Raw genomic sequence first — 20,237 nt, forward strand, 5'->3', positions numbered from 1 at the left:
TCATTTCTGTCTGATATTGTGCAGCACTTTGGTCAATGTATGTTTTTTTTTTAAATGTGCGATATAAATATACTGACTTATTTACAAATTTATCTGAGAATGGCCAAAGAAAAGTCTGCCCGACAGTCTATTAGCATGCACACCCTAACTTTAAAAAAATATCTATATTTAAAGAGATATCTGTACTCTAAGTGCTCTCCAACAAAGATTTAACCGAAACCTTAACATTCACTTATTGTTGATGCTTGACATTAACCTTGCGAACGGATACGGTGCATCCTCCAACGTATCTTCTCCTTCACACTGCAGCGCCCCATCACTACGCTCTGCTGGGGTCACCGGGACTCTCGTCTGTTCTTGGCGTCGGGCCCGGCGCTCTACGTCGTGCGAGTGGAGCACCGCGTTGCCACCCTGCAGCTTCTCTGCCAGCAGGGCATCGCCACAGCAGTGAAGGAGGAAAAAGATGTTGCCAAGCTCACCATGCCTTCCCGCCTCTGTTCTTACGTCACCACCGCTTTTGTCCCCACAATCAAGGTAACGCAGAGCGGGAGGGATTCGGATCCATAACAATAATTGTGAAGAGCTCCCACGTCATTTACATGACTCAAACCAGCGATGACCTTCTGAGATGAACTGCCTTTACAAATGAGACCAGATAAAGTCATAATGGAACCAGCAATTTAAAGTGTAGCTCAGCATAAAAAGACATACAGCATGTTCTTTTAAATGTTTTGTTGAATTGACATAAAAGGTTTTTAAACTTTACCACAACTTCACGGTTTCCAGCCCCCCATCCCAGATCCCAACAACATGCGTGATTTCGTGAGCTACCCGACAGCTGGAAACGAGCGTCTGCACTGCACCATGAAGCGGACGGAGGATAACCCAGAGGTGGGAGGGCCCTGCTACACTCTCTATCTGGAGTACCTGGGAGGTCTGGTGCCCATCCTCAAGGGCAGACGAATAAGTAAACTGCGCCCTGAGTTTGTCATCATGGACCCCAAGACAGATGGGAAAACAGGTGGGACTGAGTTCCTTTCATATCAGTAACCAAACAGAAAATAATAACCAAACAAAACGTGTACCTGCAATGATTAGGCCAGCTGCCAAACCTCAATACAATGTTTTAATGTAGGTGCTTATAAGATGGAGCTTCAAAATGATTAATTAAGTACAGTAACAACTTGGAAATACTGAGCGCTTTGCCCCCTATCTACGTGACTGAACTGCATTTAATTTTGTTGTTTTATTAATAGTATTGCTGTTCTGACCTAATCCTTGTATTTATTTTTAGCAGTTCATCTATTTATACATGAAAATTCAAAAAAAGCTGCTAAATCTATTCCTCTGAGTCCCATTGCTGACGTCCTCCAGTAGTTTTCCAGAGTTCCTTGTGATGGCACTCAGAGAGAGTATGTTTTAGTCACATAGGGCAGACTGGGCCCATGTTAATTAAAAGCTGCTTAATGGGGTCTCTGATGGCCCCTGGGTTTCTCCATAAATCAACCCGCTCCCTCCCCACGCAGTGATAAATGAAGCCAACCATGAAATGGTTCCAGCCCATTCACACTTTAATGTCCATCTAATAAATTAGCTTGACCTAAACTGGAACAGCAGGAGTGGTTTACAGACTACATACTTTATGACTGAGGAAGAGGAGGGGAATTAAAACTCCTGAAACATTGGATTTGACTGAATAGGTTTGAATGTTTATTTGTAGAAAAGGTGGGGTGTTGCTGTGGCACCATCATGTTTTGTTAATTTTGTGATGATTCCCGTGTTTAATTAGATTTCAAAATGTCTCCTGCAGTGCCAGCATCACTGAAAGACTTCCATTTTGTGGAGCTTCTTATATTTGTACTCATCATTGTTTCCTGGTTCAGTCCATTTGAAACGGACAGATGAGGAATGTTGAGGCAGTGATGGTCGCAGTGACAGAAGTTGGCTGCTCAGCTCCAAAATGGGAGAACGAATGACACCACATGTTTGATGGTTTATCTTGAACAGCACATTTACTCAAATACTTCATTCTCTCCATGTGTCACTGATATTTTGTCTCCTCAGATGAGATATATGGCAACAGTCTGATATCAGCCATGATTGACAGCTGTAACTGCTCAGACTCCAGTGACATTGAGCTGAGTGATGACTGGGTTGGCAAGAAGTCTCCGAAGATATCCAGGGGTAGCAAATCCCCCAAACTGCCCAGGTAACGAGACCCCTGACCTGGGTGTACCGCTGCATGCTGTATCTCACTGTTGTGTGTTTATTGATTTAACACTTGGCTCTTTGACCCATCTGCAGTAGAGGTCCATGGGAAATGGACAAGAAGAGTTTGGTCCTCTGCAAGTGTCCACACAATATTTAATAGTTGGGAATCAAAGGGATTGTTACCATGCTGGCAATTGTTCAGTTTGAATCAAGTAACATTTATTTGTCAATTGAGATTAAAAAATAATGTATTTCCCACATGAAGTCTAGTTATTCAAGATTAGTTTCAGATGTGTCTGTAAAGGAAGGTGAATGTCAAGCCAAGAAATGAGTTTAGATGTTTTACATAGCGGTTATTTCATCTGACAACAACATAAAAACATTAGAATTAACCTTGAATTAATGTTAAATAAGCATAATACTTTTAGAATTTAAATTTCCTCCCCATACAAGGTAGTACCAAGTTTACCAAGTTTACCAAGTTAAATTGTACTTTGTATCTCGGGGAGTAAATTTGTAAATACTGTGGCATCCCATCAGTAATTACCCTTTTCATGTTACTGGAAATAACCTTCCAATATTAACAGTTCATAAATGTTTTACAATGTTTGCTTTCTGTTTCCCTGCATGCCTAAACCTTGTTTTTTTATTTGCTACCTTCTCTGTAGAGACTTAGTTTGTCCCTTTACCAACAGGATCAACATCGATCCTAGAAAATCACCCAAACTGTCCCGCACCACGCAGGAGATCTCCAGGTCACCACGGTTACCCATACGGAAACCCTCGATCGGGTCACCCAGTCTAACACGGAGGGAATTTCCTCTAGACGACATCACTCAGGTAAACGTCAGATTATTTGAGCCAAGTGAGAAGCCGGTAAAGGATCATGGGCTTCCCGATAGATCGGTCTCACTACCTGTTTGTAGGGCCAGGCAGCGCAGCTTAACACATCATGCAGTATAGATCTAATGTGTTTTATTTTTGAAAATGTATTATGTTTATTTTTATAAACATATAATTTCATACACAATAACAACATTCTTTGTTCCTGTCTTACAGCAAAATTACCTTGCTCAGGTCACATCCAATATTTGGGGAACAAAGTTCAAGATAGTGGGACTGGCCACATTCTTGCCAACCAATCTTGGTGCAGGTAACCAATCAACAACTTTGTTTGTGGCAATTTAACAGTTATAAAAATATAATTTTATTTAGCCCGACAGCTTTTTTTTGTCTCACTGTTCTATTTCTTTTTCTCACTTGTACCCTATCCCTCCCCTTAGTTATCTATAAGACAAGCCTCCTCCATCTGCAGCCCCGACAGATGACCATCTACCTGCCAGAGGTGCGCAAGATCTCAATGGACTACATCAACCTGCCGGTCTTCAGCCCCAACGTTTTCAGTGAGGATGAGGATGATCTGCCTGTCACAGGCCCTGCTGGCAGCACCGACGACAACCCGCCCTGCACGGTCAACATCCCTATTGCTCCCATCCACAGTCCCGCCCAGGCCATGTCCCCTGCCCAAAGCATTGGTCTGGTCCAGTCTCTCCTAGCCAATCAGAATGTTCAGCTGGATGTCCTAACCAATCCCACAGCAACCCCTGCTGGAGCAGCTGCCGGTGGGTCAGACCAAAGCCAGGACCCCATCCTGACAGCCCAGTACACCGTCCCCACCAGGTACTCCAGTCCTGGTCAGGTCATTTTTGGGGGACTGGAAGTGGGTCGTCTAATGGTTGGACCTCCGCCTTCTCATCATCCTTCACAGCAACAACAACCAAGTCAACAACATCAACAACATCAACAACAACAACATCAACAACAACAGCAGCAGCAACAACAACAACAACAACAACAGCAGCAGCAGCAGCAACAACAACAACAACATCAACAGCAGCTACTACAACACCACCAACAAATTCAGCACCACCAACAGCAGCTTCAGCAGCAGCAGCAGATCCTCCAGCACCACCACTTGCAACAGCAACAGCAGCTTCAGCAACAGCAACAGCATCTTCACCAACAGCACATTCAGCAGCAGCTCCAACACATACAGCAGCAGCAGCATCAACAGCAGCTCCAGCAGCACATACACATACAGCAACAGCAACAGCTACAACAGCAGCATCAACAAATTCACCAGCAACTGCAGCAACAGCAACAAATCCATCATCAGCTGCAGTCTCAGCAGCAGCATCAGATGCAGCAGCAGCACCACCATCAACTCCAGCATCAGCTTCAAATTCAAATCCCTGTTTCCTCTATGTCGTCAGGGCAGCCTTCAGGTGCAGCTCTGCACCAGCTCCAGCCGGGGGTGCTGCAGATCCAGATTCCTCACCCACCTGCTGATCTAGTGGTCGAGAGGGCAGGGGGGGGTGAACATGAGCACTTGCTGAAAATCAAAACCACTCGGTCAATTCCACAGCTGGCTGAGGGCGATACAGTGGTGTTCAGTGCCCCTCTGGAGCTCAGCAAGATGAACCCCCCGCCCCCTTACCCCGGGACTGTGGCTGCCGCTGTGGCTGCTGCAGCTGCTGCTGCTGCCGCTGCCTCAGCATCAGTTTCCACTGCAGCCTCCAGTGCTGCATCTGGAGCAGGAGGGGGCAACAGTGGTACTCCTCCGCCTGGTGAGCTTTGTCTGAAGAAGGGAGAGTTCCCACTGTATCCTTCAGGTCAGCAACAAGCGCAATACCCTACTCCATTGGGCTATGAGAGGATAACGACATTTGACAGCAGTGGGAATGTGGAAGAAGTATGTCGTCCTCGAACACGCCTTGTCTGCAATCAGAATGTCTACACCCTCCAGGGACCTGGCAGCTCCGCCACTCTCAGGGTCACCTCCTCTTCATCCTCTGCCGCAGCTGACAAGAAGATCCAGCTGCCCTACACCTCTGCCACTCTCAACAGACTCACTGCACCTCGCTATTCCATACCCAGTGGGGATCCGCCTCCATACCCTGACCCGGCCAATCAAAACAGTGCTGTTGGCAGGAACCCTGGGCAGAGGCTTGACAGCAGTCTGATCCACGCCACCCTCAGGAGGAACAGCCGAGAAGCTGCACTCAAAGTGTCCCAGATGCTGGAACCGCCTAGGCCACTGCCTCCTAAGGCTAAAAACAGTAATGCACTAGCAGCCTCATTCCAGCAGAGGGTGCCAACAGCCTTATACACCTGCAGTCAGTGTAGCAGTGGATCCAGTGTCGGAGGCATTGCCCCAGGGAGTGCAAATGGAATAGCAGGAGGAACTATTATCAGACAGGATTTCCCTCCAGGGAATGGCGCACCACACAGCACAGTTATTGTTCACTCCAACAGCACTACTCCTCTGGCCTCCCAGTCCTCTTACAGTCTGATGAGCTCACTTGAAGGATCTGAGTCTGCAGCAGGAGGAAGTAACAGAGACAGGGCTGATTATGTTAATTCAGCATTTACGGAGGATGAAACGCTGAACCAGTCACTGAGGCATCTGGCACTAGGAGGAGGCGATGCATCGGGGCTGGTTGTCAAACGCCCACCTCCTTATCAGTGGGACCCAGCTGCAACAGAGGAGGTGTGGGTTCCTCAGGAACGGACAGCAACTTTGAACTCCACTGGCCCCCCCGGACCACACAAGCCACCCCCACTTATTCTCAGCCCAGCTCAGCACTTGGATGTAACCAGGTTGCCTTTTGTCCTTTCTCCAAAGTCCCCCACTAGTCCCAGTGCTGCGTCATTCCAAGCTGCTGCAGCAGCTTCTGGCTACCAAATCTCTCTCCAGTATCCCCCTGCAACTGCCTATTCTGGAGCCCAGCTCCAACCCATTCCAGGGTCACCGCGCCCCTGCTCTTCCCCAAAGGAGATGGTGGCACCAGTGCCCTTCTCACAGCAGGATGCAACCCTTGTGTTACCACCAGGTTACCCTGCAAACCTAGCCAACTTAGCCTGCTGCCCCCTTCCGCCCATGTATCCAGGAGGAAGTGCTTATGCTGGGCTTCCCATTCCTCCCATTGCCCTCCACACACCGTGGGGTACATATAACTCTTGCCCGCCTATGCCCAGTCCTGCAGTGCCACTACCACCCAAAGCCTCCCACATGGCAGTAGACAAAAATGTTCTCTCGCCGCCACCTCCTCCTCCTCCACCACCCCCTCCGCCACCACCAGCAGAACTGCAGAGCCATGGAGGGCTACAAGAGCCTATGGCAGATGCGGGCGAAGGTTTTCAGGAGGTGCTGTCCTTGACCGAGAGCCCTGTGCCACAACGGTCGGACAAGTTCAGCAAGAAGAACCGCAAGCGGGTGGACGGTCGGGCCGAGGAGGCTAACGTGCCACCGCTGGCTGAAGGGAGCAAATCGAAAAAGGAGGGCAGAGCTCTGGGAGATTTTAACTCTCTCATCTCCAGTCCACGACTGGGAGGAAGGGACAAGAAGAAGCTGAAGGGACAGAAAGAGCAGCAGTTGAAGGCTAAGAAGCTGAGTAAGGCCAATGCCAACAGTGAGTTCCAAGACAGTTCAGAAAGTGAGCCGGAGCTATTCATCAGTGGGGATGAGCTACTCAATCAGTGCCAGAGTGGGAAGAAGGGCTGGAAGAGCAAGAGGAACCTGAGAGCTGCCAGTGAGCTGGATGAGATCAAGTGTCGAAAAGCGAACGAGAAGGAGGACAGAGGGCTAGGAAGCCAAGGGTTTGTGTATGTCATGGCCAACAAGCAGCCGCTGTGGAACGAAGCTACGCAGGTGTACCAGCTGGACTTTGGTGGGCGTGTCACACAGGAGTCTGCCAAGAACTTTCAAATTGAACTGGAGGGCAGACAGGTAAGAGAGTTCAAGTAACCATACTCGTATGTTATCGTGCAGAAATGACCTTTTTTAAAAGCATTCCAGATTTATTGATCTGAAGTGTGTTAGTATTGTGTTGTTAAATGATCTTTGCGTAGCCTGTCTGAACTTTGTTGCTTGTTTTCCCACATAGGTGATGCAGTTCGGCAGGATTGATGGCAACGCCTACATCCTCGACTTCCAGTATCCCTTCTCTGCTGTCCAGGCCTTTGCAGTGGCTTTGGCCAACGTCACTCAACGCCTCAAATGAGACGTTCCCTCCCTACTTACCCCGAGTTATATCTGGGATTTCAATGCAATCTGTCGAAGGGGGCAAAGTTGTTTCATTTGAGATAAATAAACTCTTCGAGTGGAGTTTGGAGAGAAGACTAAAACCAGACGCGGCCGTAGAGAGAAATACAATCACGCTGCACTACACAATGCTGCCACTAGAGTCGGTGCAATAAGCATTGGCTGCATTGTCAATGGATGCTGTCAGAACTGCTCCGTTGGGCAGTCAGTGGCACCCTGCAATGCATGTAGGGCCAAAGAGCTGAGCTTTGGTAATCATCATGCAAATAAATGCTGCTTTAGCTAGAAGAAGCTTCTAGACGTGATAACCGATCCGTTAGCGGGGAGAGAGAGGGATTGTGAAGGTGCAGTTTTCAAAAGAAGAAGAAGAAGAAGCAGCAGTAATACTTGAAAACCACACTCTGGAGATCAAAGTTTTTTTGTTTTTTTTCCCAGAGCGCACAGGTACTACTGGGCACTGAAATCCATTGCTGTACAAACCTTTAGTGAAACAGTTACCACTTTATTATACTGCTTTTGCTTTTAGGATTTTATTAAATGACTTAACATGGTGGAGGCTGGGAGGGTCTTTTTGTTTGTGCTCTCTGCCATTCCTTTTGTTACTATCTCAGTCTACCGTGACTGGAATTGAGGCTTAGATTTACAGTATGCGTCATTTAGGAGCACTACTAAGAGTTCAGACTTTTCACTGTTGTGAAAGGTGTGCCACTGTTAAAACCCTGGGATGGTAAAGGAGTAAATATAACCGAGATGACCTGCAGTCTTTTCCACATGGGACTTTGAAGGAAGAAAAATGTTACTCTGCTACATGGATTAATTTATATGTACATGTTGTTGTTTATCTATTCAGATATGAATTTGAACATTATTGTCATTGTTTGTGATATACAATCCTCATACCCTGTCATCACAGTTTTCTTACCTGCTTTATTTGGGAGACTGAATTTGAATATCGCCGTGTAGTTTGAAGAATTCAGATGGGAGCGGTGTACAGAATAGCTTTGGCTGACATATCCGGATCTTAGTTCATTATCTACATATGGTGACATGGGCGCCAAAGACGTCGCCAAGGCCTAGACTGAACAACTTAACCTCTGGCATGAAGTGATTTGTCACCTGCTGTCACTTCTGTGAAGTGAGTATGTCGTTGGGGGGGCTGTCCCTGCTCTTAAAAGACCACACGAAACATGTAAGCAAGGTACAGGAAATATTTTTGTATATTTCACCTATGCCATTTCATACTCTTTTCACAAGTCATGTAAATATGTATCGGTCATATGTATATGTTGTAAAGAGACTTGGGTGACTTTGACAGACTTCTGTTTACACCTGTCTCCACTGTGTTTTAAGTGTAATTTCAGGTGTGGAGCAAAGCTGTAGTACTGTTCAGTTCAACAGCTACAACCACAAACAAAACATTAAGCTGAAATCATTGTCACTGAATCTTTGAAGTCAGAACTCCAATGAAGAATGAAGCTGTTGAGGTTTATCCTTTTAGTAAGCTGACTCTGAAATCTGAAAAGCTGGTTTATTTGTTTTTGTTTCAGGCAGTGAAGCTGGTGTTTGTGTTGAACCAAGGACACAGAGCAAAGCCTGCTGGCAGGAGAGTGGGTGATAAACAATTATTAGGCACATTGCAAATATCTGCAATAGCTTTTATTTGCATAAGACGGTAGTCAAAGTCACTACAAAGAGCAGTAACGTTTAGGCTTAATAACATTGGGTAGGTGTGATAAGGATCACCTCAAACATTTGTGCCAAAAAATGCATTTACTAAAAATGTTAGCTGAAACAAACGAGGCTAGAGGGAAGTGTAACTTCATTTTTGAAATGGAGAAAGCTGTCACTTTGGACGAGCTCCGTTTTGGTCTCTGAATTGATGAGATTGTTATATTCTTTAGTGTGATCTTCCCATATTACAACAAGATGCATGTCTGTTAGTGGGAGGGTTGTAGGGAGGAGGACTTCCAATCCTGAAAATGAAAAGAACATGAGCATGTCCTAAAGAAAATATCCATCTTTTTGTGTTAGTTGTGCAATATTTTCTTAGGGAAAAAAAACAAACTCCTTTGTCATTGCTTTTGACCACAGTTCAATACTGTTCTTTTAGTTCAGCATCTCAGTTGCTAGTCTGTACATTTTATTTATGAGATTATTTCCTAAAGGAGATGACGTATCTATACATACTGTATATTGTGGAGTTTTCTGAACATTTCTTTGTGTTGATAAAAGTTTGTTACAAGTGAGGCCCAACTCTTGAGATGGGAATGTGGGGGTTTGGGTCGGGGGGATGGGAACAGGCACATTTTCAGTGTTTTTGTGAAGTTTGCATTGGATTGAAAAGATGTGAATGAGTAAGTGCCCAGTTTAATGTAGTTGGTAAACTAGTTATGTAGAATGTAACTGTCAAGTTGAGGTGTGTCTGTATTCAGCTGTGCAGTCTACCAATCCCATCAGTGTTAAATCTATTACCTTCAAACGTGTGTGTGGTCCCAGCTTCTCACACATACATCCACACACACACATTGTTCACGAGTTCACTTGTGTAAGCCACTGAGTTCATGTTCAGCATTTTGCCTATGGACTTGGTTAAGGACTCACTTTAAAGTAATGCTGACCTGTTGTAGATATTGTAGGATTTGGCTTTTCTTTAGAAAAGAGATGTGCTTTGTATTTGTAGATGTAGACTTAAATGAGAAAAACACTTGAAAAAAAAAAAAAATCGGAGTCTGACTTGGTGACTGAACGTTTATAGTGAATGGATAGTAAGGCATGCCATGTAAATTATTTTATAATTGTATATGTCACGCATCTTTTGAATAAAATGTAATTGTTTCAGAAAAAAACAAAATACTGGGTGTTATCTCTGAGGTTTGTCCAGTGTTATTAGTACGAGAGAACACGAGGTGGTTCTGTTGTCTCAAACAGCAGACATTTAAAAAGCAGTGAGCCTACACAACCACAGTTACTGTATGTGGTCAATTCCAGCTGCGCACTTCCTGCAATGACGTATCTGCTGTGAAAAGGTCATAAAATAGTCTCGTATCGAGATGAGTCTTAAGTATCAGCAAGTTTACCAATACATAGGATTTATTTAAAGTAAGTGACAACAGACATGACGTCATTGTTTTTGATTAGGTAGGCTATATCCCATAGTTATCGATGAAGACGATGGAGGGGAGCGTTGTCGGCTGCCTCGGACCCCTGGTGAGCTGGAGGGAGGCTGGAGGGAGGCTGGAGGGAGGCTGGAGGAGCTGGAGGGAGGCTGGAGGAACTGGAGGGAGGCTGGAGGGAGCTGAGGGAGGCTGGAGGAGCTGGAGGGAGGCTGGAGGGAGGTTGGAGGGAGCTGGAGGAGCTGGAGGGAGGCTGGAGGAGCTGGAGGGAGGCTGGAGGGAGGTTGGAGGGAGCTGGAGGAGCTGGAGGGAGGCTGGAGGGAGCTGAGGGAGGCTGGAGGGAGGCTGGAGGAGCTGGAGGGAGGCTGGAGGGAGGCTGGAGGAGCTGGAGGGAGGCTGGAGGAGCTGGAGGGAGGCTGGAGGGAGCTGAGGGAGGCTGGAGGGAGGCTGGAGGAGCTGGAGGGAGCTGGAGGGAGGCTGGAGGAGCTGGAGGAGCTGGAGGAGCTGGAGGGAGGCTGGAGGAGCTGGAGGGAGGCTGGAGGAGCTGGAGGGAGGCTGGAGGGAGGTTGGAGGGAGCTGGAGGAGCTGGAGGGAGGCTGGAGGAGCTGGAGGGAGGCTGGAGGGAGGTTGGAGGGAGCTGGAGGAGCTGGAGGGAGGCTGGAGGGAGCTGAGGGAGGCTGGAGGGAGGCTGGAGGAGCTGGAGGGAGCTGGAGGGAGGCTGGAGGAGCTGGAGGAGCTGGAGGGAGGCTGGAGGAGCTGGAGGGAGGCTGGAGGGAGGTTGGAGGGAGCTGGAGGAGCTGGAGGGAGGCTGGAGGAGCTGGAGGAGCTGGAGGGAGGTGGAGTCCACGGCCACCTGACTGCATGGACATCCCCTACCTCACCAACAGACTGCAGTATGTGAAGCTTCACAGCTGTGTGTTTGGTGTGGTGGTCTGCAGCCCCCCCCCCCCCAGCCCTGCCCCCCCCAGCCCCGCCCCCCTGTATATTTTGTATTTATTAATTGCTTTTATTTTTTTTCTAAAATACTACTTTTTTTTTTTTTAATCTATCTTATTTATGTTTACGTATTTGTAAATGTGTTCTTATTGTGTGCACCCGTTTTGTGTTTCTATGTTGCTGTGACGACCAAATTTCCCCACTGTGGGATTAATAAAGTCTTAATCTAATCTAATCTAATCTAATCTATGACAAAATGTCCCAGTTTATCTGTCAATCAACTTCTCCTTCAGCGTTACCGTTTAGATATTTGAAACAAACTCATTTTAATTGCCAACGTTTTTCTGTTTATTTTCGTTGGAATAATTTTAAGAATGAGCAACTGTCACTTTCGAAACAAAACACCAGAGTAAAGAAGCTGAGAGAAATCAACCTCCATCCTCCTTAAACTGCGCAAAAAGCCGCGGAAGATGAGATCCCTACTCGAATTTCTTCATCTTTGTGAGTTCAAATATTCGGTGTAGCCGGTGTGCTTAAAATATTATGTTTTTCTAAGAGGATTTTAATTTTTGCATTAATGACTTCTGCCATCCTTTGTGACTTTTCTTTTTTTGTTGTTGTTTTTTTTTTAGACCAAGTGCAAACGCATGGCTCTTTCACGGTAAATAACCGGTTGACTATTTTAACCCTGGCAGCTAGTGTGCTCGGTAAGTGACACCCATTTAATTAGTGCAATTAAGGCTCCACGCTGCAGAACAGTTGGATTAAAGCCAGCGAACAGCTGTTCGCTTTAACGAAGCGTTGAACAAACCGTTGTTAAACTAACAGCTGGCTTTAATTTACAGACTAACTTTTAACAACATGATTATTATTTATTTATTTTTGTTCAATACTGCAGGCAAATTACATTATTTATTTATTTTTGTCTTAAATCAAATCTTTGGGACAGACTGTGAACGGATCGGAGTTGTTGTGCGCGGGTTGCTATGGAAACGACGCACGCTGGTGACGCAGCCAACCCAAAGTGTCGAGGCTTTGAAAACAAAATGTGATTTCTGTAATAATGGACCCAGAATTTATTTGCACATATTCTATTATTTTCTGGTCTAGAACGGAAGATTATATAATGGGTCAAATAAATGTAAATATTAAAATTGAATGTAAGAATTTTGTTACATATTTCAAACATGGAAATCATAATTTGGAGTTCATTGTAAACTTGTTAATTTTCTATGGCAAATTCTTCACTAACAAATGTAGACTGTCACAAATCTCCCCCAACTTCTACGGATTTTTGAGTGAATTCAAAGATTTTATTAAGACTCTCAAACGGACTAATACTGAGAAAAATAATTTAAAAAAAAAAACATCCAACTATATGAAGAAATTCTTGAAGAGGAATAACATGCTATTTTCAGGTACATATCTTTTTCTCCAATGACATCTTTGCATCGAGAGAATATATATATATTTAAATCCATCTATGTTTATATATTTTTATTTGATTTATTTACTTATTTGATACTTTTGTTATTTGTTATTGTTTTGTCCTATTATTTCCACATCGCTAACCCTCTGCACCCTCTTCGACTTTATACAGCGCCGAGCAGCGCTGACTTAAAGTGATGCATGCAGACCCGACATTTTGCACATTATTTGTCAAATTCTATTTATTTCTCTTACCAGATTGTAAACCGAATAAATCCTATTGCAATGTCAACATGTAGGCTACAGTTATATACAGTTCTTTATTGTAGTGTGCAAAATTACATGAAAATGCATAGTTTTTAGCCAAATAACTGCCCACCACCCCGACCAAGCCTTCCAGAAACTTATGGGGGAAATCCTGTGCAATATGAATTATATCTTCACTCATGGCCAACATTAACCAAATGATGAATAACGTTTTATTGTCACTTATTGTATGGTATTTAATTTGACATTTTTATCTACGGATCATATTTATGCCTTATTTTTGTTGATAAAAGCTCAAATTAGCCTTGTCTTACCTCTGTTCCATTCATATTCTCAGCTATTTTAACTTACCTATGTTGATGTTCTACAAATTCTATGTTACTGTCTCAAAGGTGTTGCTGTGGGCATGATTTTGAACACCTTTGGCCCCCGACTGTCAAACTTACAGAAAGTAGGCATTGGCTTCCCTGGAGAAATACTGATGCGGCTGCTTCAGTTTTTCACCGTCCCTCTCCTTGTGTCAAACGTGGTGTTGGGTGAGTGACAAATAGATCTCCAACGCTGCAAAATGTTTTTTCTGCAAATACATTTTTTTACGCTTTGTGTGTAAAAGCACCACAACAGTTGTTTGGCAAGAATCAAAAATCATTAACAACCCCGTTTCCCAAAAATGTGTAGACGCTGTGTAAAATTTAAATATAAACAGAATGCAATTATTTGCAAATCCTGGAAACCCATATTTCATGAAGCAATATTACAGTTAAATCACGTTAAAGAGCACCCTTCGAGTGTAATATTGCAATTATAGAACAAATTATCAACCAAATAAAATATGTCATCTAAATTTAAATAAAAACAGAATACAATGATTTGCAAATCACAAAAAGCAACATTGAATTGAAAATAGATCAAAGACAAATCAAATTGTGAGATGGAGAAATTTTCTTGTTTTATGAAAAATATAGGCTTTTTTTTTTTTCCTTTTTTTTTTTTTATTCCAGCAACACATCTCAAAAAAGTTGGGACAGAGTCAACAAACGACTGGAAAAAAAAAAGCTTGTGTGAAGCTTAAAAAAAACCCACCTGGTGGAACATCTCACAACTAATTAGGTTCATTGGAAACAGATCAGTAACATTACTGGATATAAAAAAAGAGCCTTTCAGAGAGGCAGAGTCTCTCAGCAGTGAAGATGGGGAGATGTTCACCTCTGTGAAAGACTGCGGGAAAATAATTTTAAAAAAAATGTGAGAATAATGTTCCTCAACGTAAAATTGTAAAGAATTTCATCATCTACGGTACATTATGTCATAGAAGATTCAGAAGATTCCCGCACAGTCTTCCACACAGTTTTTATTTAAATTTGACACAGCGTCCCAAGTTTTTTAGAAACGGGGTTGTACTGGCACCAATGTCTCCAAATGTGTCAATCATTATGTTTAAAAATAATCCCCACTGTAGTTTTAAACACACACATTACTTCTTGTAACATGTCTGTTTACATACAATTATGTAGCGAAAAGACTTGATGATTTCACCTTCACTTTATACATTTTTGCATTTAACAGCAGGTTGTGATCACGCCATGTCCACGTCCAAAAAAATCACTGTACGTGTCATAGTGTATTTCATCCTGACCACTACTCTGGCTGTGAATATAGGTAAGAGAAATACTGTGAATCCAAACCTTAAGCATCTTTTTGTGCTCCAAGAGAAAATTATATTGTTTACAGTGTAATGTTGAAGCAGCAGCTTAAACAATTTCAAGTTTTTATACCACGTAGAGCGCTAATGAAACATCCATCTCAAATAATTATGACATTTGTTGTAATAGTGTTAGTTATGCCCATTAAATCCAGTAAGATATTTAAATCAAACTATTGTACAGTGTTTTATTCAGCTGTCATGGAGCTGCCGCATCAAACACGTTTCTCTGCTCCATGTTTTACTGTGGATTACATGTTGTAGGGTCATTTATGATAATGCTGCTCAAGCCTGGGGTCATTCACCATCGTGAGGATGATGATTTGGAAGCCAGGGAATCACTTGATATCTTGCTGGATCTGTTATGGTGAGAAGAAAGTTTGTATTCTTAGTAAATCTTACTGATGCTTCTGTAGAAGCACATTTTAACTCAATCAGCTAAATCCAAATCACCTTGAGATTGCACCCTTGAGTGTATTTATTTTGCAGAAATAATGTTTGTGAGGTTCTGCAACGTTACAAAAATGTCCTGCTGAAATTTTCATTACGATCTTGAGGCTGTGTTTGTTTATTTTTAAAAGGCACGTCAACAATTACAGGCTGACCAGTATTTTTTATTCGTCACTTTCATGTTTATTTTTTTTTTACTTTTGATAGGAACCTGTTCCCAAATAATTTCATGAAGATTACCGCCAAACACGTACGTTTACATTTTTTTAATTTTTTTATTTCAATATATGGCCCATCAAGCAGACAATCTAATATCCATTATGTATTTTTTTGTTTTTGTTTAGGTTAAGACTCAGAGGGTGTTGACAAAAACCGTCAATCCCAAATCTGGCCAGGTAACGGGAAATCTATTTCTCTCATCACCGTTAAAGTCCATCTGTAAAGTGCACATTTGCAGTGACACTTAATGGCACACTGAGTTGCTTTTGGCCCACTGTTCTCATCTTGTTCCAGGCTGTCCAACAGGTGGAGCTGTTGGCCAAAGAAGTTGATGGGCCCAACAGCCTTGGGCTGATCTTGTGGGCATTTCTTTTGGGAATGTTCCTGAGGAAGATCGGGCAACAAGGTCATTCTTTTGTGAAAATCATCCGCTCCATAAACGATGTCTCCAAAGACGGGGTTGGACTGGTAGTGCTGTACGGTGAATTAGTACATATTTCTTTTTAGAAAATCTCAACCTCTTTGTAATCAGTGTTAAATACAGAATGAGGTCATTTCATATTTCCATGTTGTTTATATTGTTAACTAAAAGACGAAAGACATCCTAGAGAATACACAGAATTAACAATTTCAAAATGTTGTACAACTGTTTTTGATGTTTGCCACAATTATTGACTCCATTGTCTGAAAGTTTTAAGTAGCTTCTTTTGTTAACCTGCTTTCCAGTAAGGCCATCGAAGTGTTCCCTTAATTTTTCATTCTGTTGTTTCCTTTCCAGGTTACTGCCCATTGGAGTTTTATCCCTGACCGCCAACTACATTGTTGAGTCTCTGGATAACTGGCTGTCTGCCATTGCTGTTGTAAAATTCTTCGCATTGGTGGTTTGTGGGTACGTTGACATTTTTTGGGGTGTTGTTATGGTTGCATTGTGGATGCAAACTTCTTTTTTTTTTTTAACCAAGTTAATTTGTTATTGCTTATACGCATATTGTGATTTGTTTCCTCTTCCTCAGGCTCTTCTTCCATGGTTTGATCGTTTTACCATTTATCTATCTCATCTGTGTGCGGAGAAACCCTTTTATTTTCATCATAGGGATTCTTCCTGCCATTAAGAGTTTCCTGCTCGTCTCACGCAGGTAACACATTGATCATTTTTGTCTCTGCCTTAAACAAGGGACAGAGAATTATTGGATCAATATGTAGAGAATATGGAGATGCATATACGAGGGTGGATCAGTAAGTCCCGAGACGGCTCCTGTTGCACATGAACGATGCGCAGCACCGTGACGTGCGTGGAGCAGCAGGAAGCTATAACTCAAATGAAATTCTGTCGCTTGATCAAAGTCGGCACCTGAGTTATGCACGTTTTTTTTGAGTGCTGGTTCATGCGCACGACCGATTCTCGGTGGACATGACCATAGGGCGCCCATAAAAAGTCGTGTCAAACTCTGGAAATCATCAACGTCGACCCTTAGAGCGCTACAGGAAGCCTGCGGCAATGAAGCAATGAGTCTGGAGAGGTGGTTTGAGTGACATTTCCGAGGGGCAGAAAGTCATTGTCCAAAGCTGCAAAAGGCGGATCAGGTCAGGTGCGCAACCAGGTGGGTTTTCTTTGAAATTCGTGGGGGTGTTCGCTCTAAATTCAGACCGTAGACACCGAGTTCTCCTGTGACGTCCTGAGGTGACTCAGTGAAAACATTCGCTGCAAACCACCTGAGCTGTGGTGCGGTGGCACTTGGGTTCTCCTACATAACAACACACCTACTCACAGTGCATTAAAAACGCACAGAGGTTTCTCGCCCACAACAACACAATCATCGCTCCCCACCATCCCTACATCCCAGATGCGGCTCCCTGCTACTGATACAAAAGCGTGTGTAACCCGGGTGCTGTTGTTCATCAAGCATCAAAACTTGGAGTACTTACTTATGAAGGTTACAGCCTCTCTGTGCTCTGTGCACGTCACAGGAGGATAACTTATTGATACACCCTCGTATATATTAAATAATTAACAATACACTGTGTCTCCAAGATCTGTAGAACCGCTGATGTTCCAGTATTGCGAGGAAGTAAGTCAGATCGACAGAAGAATCATTCACTTCATGCTACCTATTGGGATCCACGCCAATATGAATGGAACGGTTCTTTATGAGGTGGCTGCTGCGGTTTTCATCTCCCAACTTAACCGCATCAATTTGAATATGGCCCAGCTTTTTACCCTCAGGTAAGTGCCAATCATATTCCCTCACTCTCCCTGTTCTATTTGGTCAAAGAGGAATATGTCTTGTACGTTTTTATATTTGTTGTGCATAAAGTGCATTTCTTGGTGGTTAACGTGACCTTAAATTCGATTGAAATCCTGAAAGTAACACGTTGATATTCTTTATTATTGTGAACCCTTATCCATGTCAGCTTTTCATGGTTTATTTTGCAGCTCAAGTGTCCGGTATAGCCTGCAGCCCACTGTTGAAAATAAAAGTTAAAACAGTCCAGTCTGGTGATTGGTGACACAGCTGTCTCTTTCCTCTGTAGTTTTACAGTGGTGGCATCCACTGTAGGAGAAACAGGAATCCCAATTACAGGAATGGTCACCACTCCGTTCATTTTGACAGTCGTTGGGATCCCTGTGAGAGAGGCTTTCCTACTGATTTGCATCGAATGGCTGCTGTGAGTTTAACCCATATTTTTGCAGGGATTACAACACCTGATATCAAACAGCACTAAAGAAGCAGATAACCTCTGCTTTTTGCGCTCACTGTGTTTTTGTGTCTTCCAGAGAGCACTGTAATGCAGCTGTCAACGGCCTGGGAAACACCATTGGCGTGGCCATCATCGCGTATCTGTCGAAAAAAGAACTGGAAGAAATGTCCATGCAAGACTCCGGCACAACGCCAATTAGAAATTGGTAACATATTTCACGTTTAAATGTCTGAACACTCAAGTTTGTATTTGCAATTTGAACCATCAGGGCGACTCAATCAAGTTGGTTCGGTTCAGATTGATCATTCTAGCTCGTTTGAGAGGGTTGGGCTCTGCGCTGCGGTGGATAAATGAATCGTACAAGGGTGCGGCGGCTCTTCCATAGTTATGGGTCTGATGTGTGTCAGAAATTAGACAAAATCAGCTAAAAGACAAACAGATAAACCCAGAGGAGGCTTTGGTGACACAAGTGTCATGTAACACCTTGTGTTTTTATTACTAAGCAACTACTTTGCAGTATGCAGATAAATCTCTCCTGCTTTCTGTACAGTTCAGCTGTTCTGCAGATTCACGCAGGATATTTTTTTCTAGTAACAAAAAATAAAAGAGGAGCAGGCTGGTCCTTTAATGTAGCCCAGGATGCATTAGTGTTCACACTGCTAAAAGATTGGAGCCATATACTGTACGTCCCAGACCACCTCAGAGTGGTCGGAGCAGTTTGGACCTCTATGCGTCCTGCGTGTGTTCACACTTGAATGTTTAGCTTGACCACTTGTGGTCTGTTCACTCATGAAGGATGTTAAATCCAAATGTGAGCACCCTTAGACTTACAAGTGTCCCTTAATCCAAAATTTACTTACGCAAGGGCGTTCATTATTTCCTAGATTGGGCAGTGTTAGGTGTTACAATTCATGTTAAATGGGATTTACAAGATATGAGAATTTTGTATTTACGTTTTTAGATTTGTGAACAAATTGTTGAAGTTATTATGTCAGGGGGCCAAATATATTACCAGCGGGTGACTATTTGCCTGCAGTCAAATGAGGAAGACATTGTTTCTTATAACTTAATTGTTAGAGGAATTAAGCAGCAGCAGGTTCTGCTCACAATAACGCACAATAATGTACACAATGATGGATAATTCCAATATAGTTTTCTGCATCTTCTGTATATGTCCTTCAGGGATTCGTCATCAGAAGAATATGTTCCTGCTCCAACTACCGCCCAGCCGCAACCCCACTCAGGGTAGAAGGTCCTCCTGCTATCTACCTCTGAATAAGCTTTTTGTCAACAATTTGTTTTGTTTTTTTAGATGTTTTTGGCATCCAGCTGATCTGATTTAGTATTTTATTTTGTGCATCAGCAGTATAGTTGACAGTGACAATACATTTCGAGGGCCATGTATTTAACTTTACTGTCACATTTAACAATTGGTTTTTTTAAATTTTGAAATTTTTTTGTGTACTTTTAAATAAGCTTTCTGGAAAGTATTTCCCAATTGGATTTATTGAGAACCAAATTTATTTCATTTGTGTATTTTGTATTTTATGTTTATGCAGCACAAAAACTGCAGTTTTACTAATTTGTTTTGTTTATTTGCATGCAAGTTTTTTTTATTTGAATTAAAAGCTTACTGGCATTTCTTTCTTGATTGGATTTCTTTGAAATTAAATTGATCTCACTTAGTATTTGATGTACAATAGTTTTTTTTTAAAATTGACTGTTCTTATATAATAAAAATTTTAAAAACACATTCAAATGATTGACTGCCTTGCTCGGGTCTTTTTCAAGATAAATCTAAGATGAACGAGAATAAAAAGGTGAGGTAAATCTCTTTGTGATACACGTTTATTACATGTATGACAAATATCTCAACCAATTTATTTTCCTATTTGTGGTCACTGTACCTCCGCTTGGTCAGGAATTGTCTCGTTTATGTCTGTTTCTCTCGATATGCAAATGACACTCCGCTTTACATTTGTGCTTGACTTGAAGCTCTCAGTCATTTACAAAACAACTCAAAGTGTTTTCAGTTAAATAAAAGATAAACAGGGATATGATTAACAGATCAAATCGTACTGCATATTTTTTAACATTACATCTCTGG

The 20,237-nt window shown here is 43.0% G+C and overlaps 2 protein-coding genes across 5 annotated transcripts in view; both read left to right on the forward strand.

The window, feature by feature from the left end:
* The window catches only part of tulp4a (TUB like protein 4a), a 29,937-nt gene extending 19,410 nt beyond the window's left edge, over positions 1-10,527 (forward strand). For 3 of the 4 annotated variants that reach the window (XM_069158170.1, XM_069158172.1, XM_069158171.1), the window contains exons 8-14: positions 310-534; positions 787-1,021; positions 2,065-2,209; positions 2,880-3,051; positions 3,271-3,364; positions 3,495-7,000; positions 7,158-10,527. In XM_069158170.1, coding sequence (XP_069014271.1) covers positions 310-534; positions 787-1,021; positions 2,065-2,209; positions 2,880-3,051; positions 3,271-3,364; positions 3,495-7,000; positions 7,158-7,274 — 4,494 coding nt within the window. In that variant the 3' untranslated portion in view covers positions 7,275-10,527. The remainder of the gene's footprint in view (positions 1-309; positions 535-786; positions 1,022-2,064; positions 2,210-2,879; positions 3,052-3,270; positions 3,365-3,494; positions 7,001-7,157) is intronic. The other variant, XM_069158173.1, reaches the window with a different exon arrangement.
* A 762-nt stretch (positions 10,528-11,289) lies between these two features.
* On the forward strand, positions 11,290-19,806 carry LOC138203752 (excitatory amino acid transporter 3-like). The gene is made up of 12 exons (XM_069158762.1): positions 11,290-11,350; positions 11,997-12,071; positions 13,452-13,595; positions 15,026-15,128; positions 15,419-15,461; positions 15,556-15,606; positions 15,725-15,906; positions 16,209-16,319; positions 17,463-17,654; positions 17,963-18,097; positions 18,207-18,335; positions 19,313-19,806. Exons 1-12 carry the CDS (start codon positions 11,290-11,292, stop codon positions 19,377-19,379), a joined length of 1,293 nt encoding a protein of 430 aa, XP_069014863.1. The 3' UTR covers positions 19,380-19,806.
* Positions 19,807-20,237: the final 431 nt, after the last annotated feature.

Source organism: Embiotoca jacksoni, unplaced genomic scaffold (assembly GCF_022577435.1).
Source record: "Embiotoca jacksoni isolate LCO1_2020_lvr unplaced genomic scaffold, fEmbJac1.0.p SCAF_23, whole genome shotgun sequence".
NCBI lineage: Eukaryota > Metazoa > Chordata > Actinopteri > Embiotocidae > Embiotoca > Embiotoca jacksoni.

Excerpts from the sequence above, each read along its gene's own strand:
- LOC138203752 (XM_069158762.1), top strand. The coding sequence starts at position 11,290 with ATGGACATCCCCTACCTCACCAACAGACTGCAGTATGTGAAGCTTCAC. Across the intron at positions 12,072-13,451 it reads CCTGGCAGCTAGTGTGCTCG|GTGTTGCTGTGGGCATGATT; the intron begins GTAAGTGACACC and ends ACTGTCTCAAAG. Across the intron at positions 15,607-15,724 it reads TCAATCCCAAATCTGGCCAG|GCTGTCCAACAGGTGGAGCT; the intron begins GTAACGGGAAAT and ends ATCTTGTTCCAG.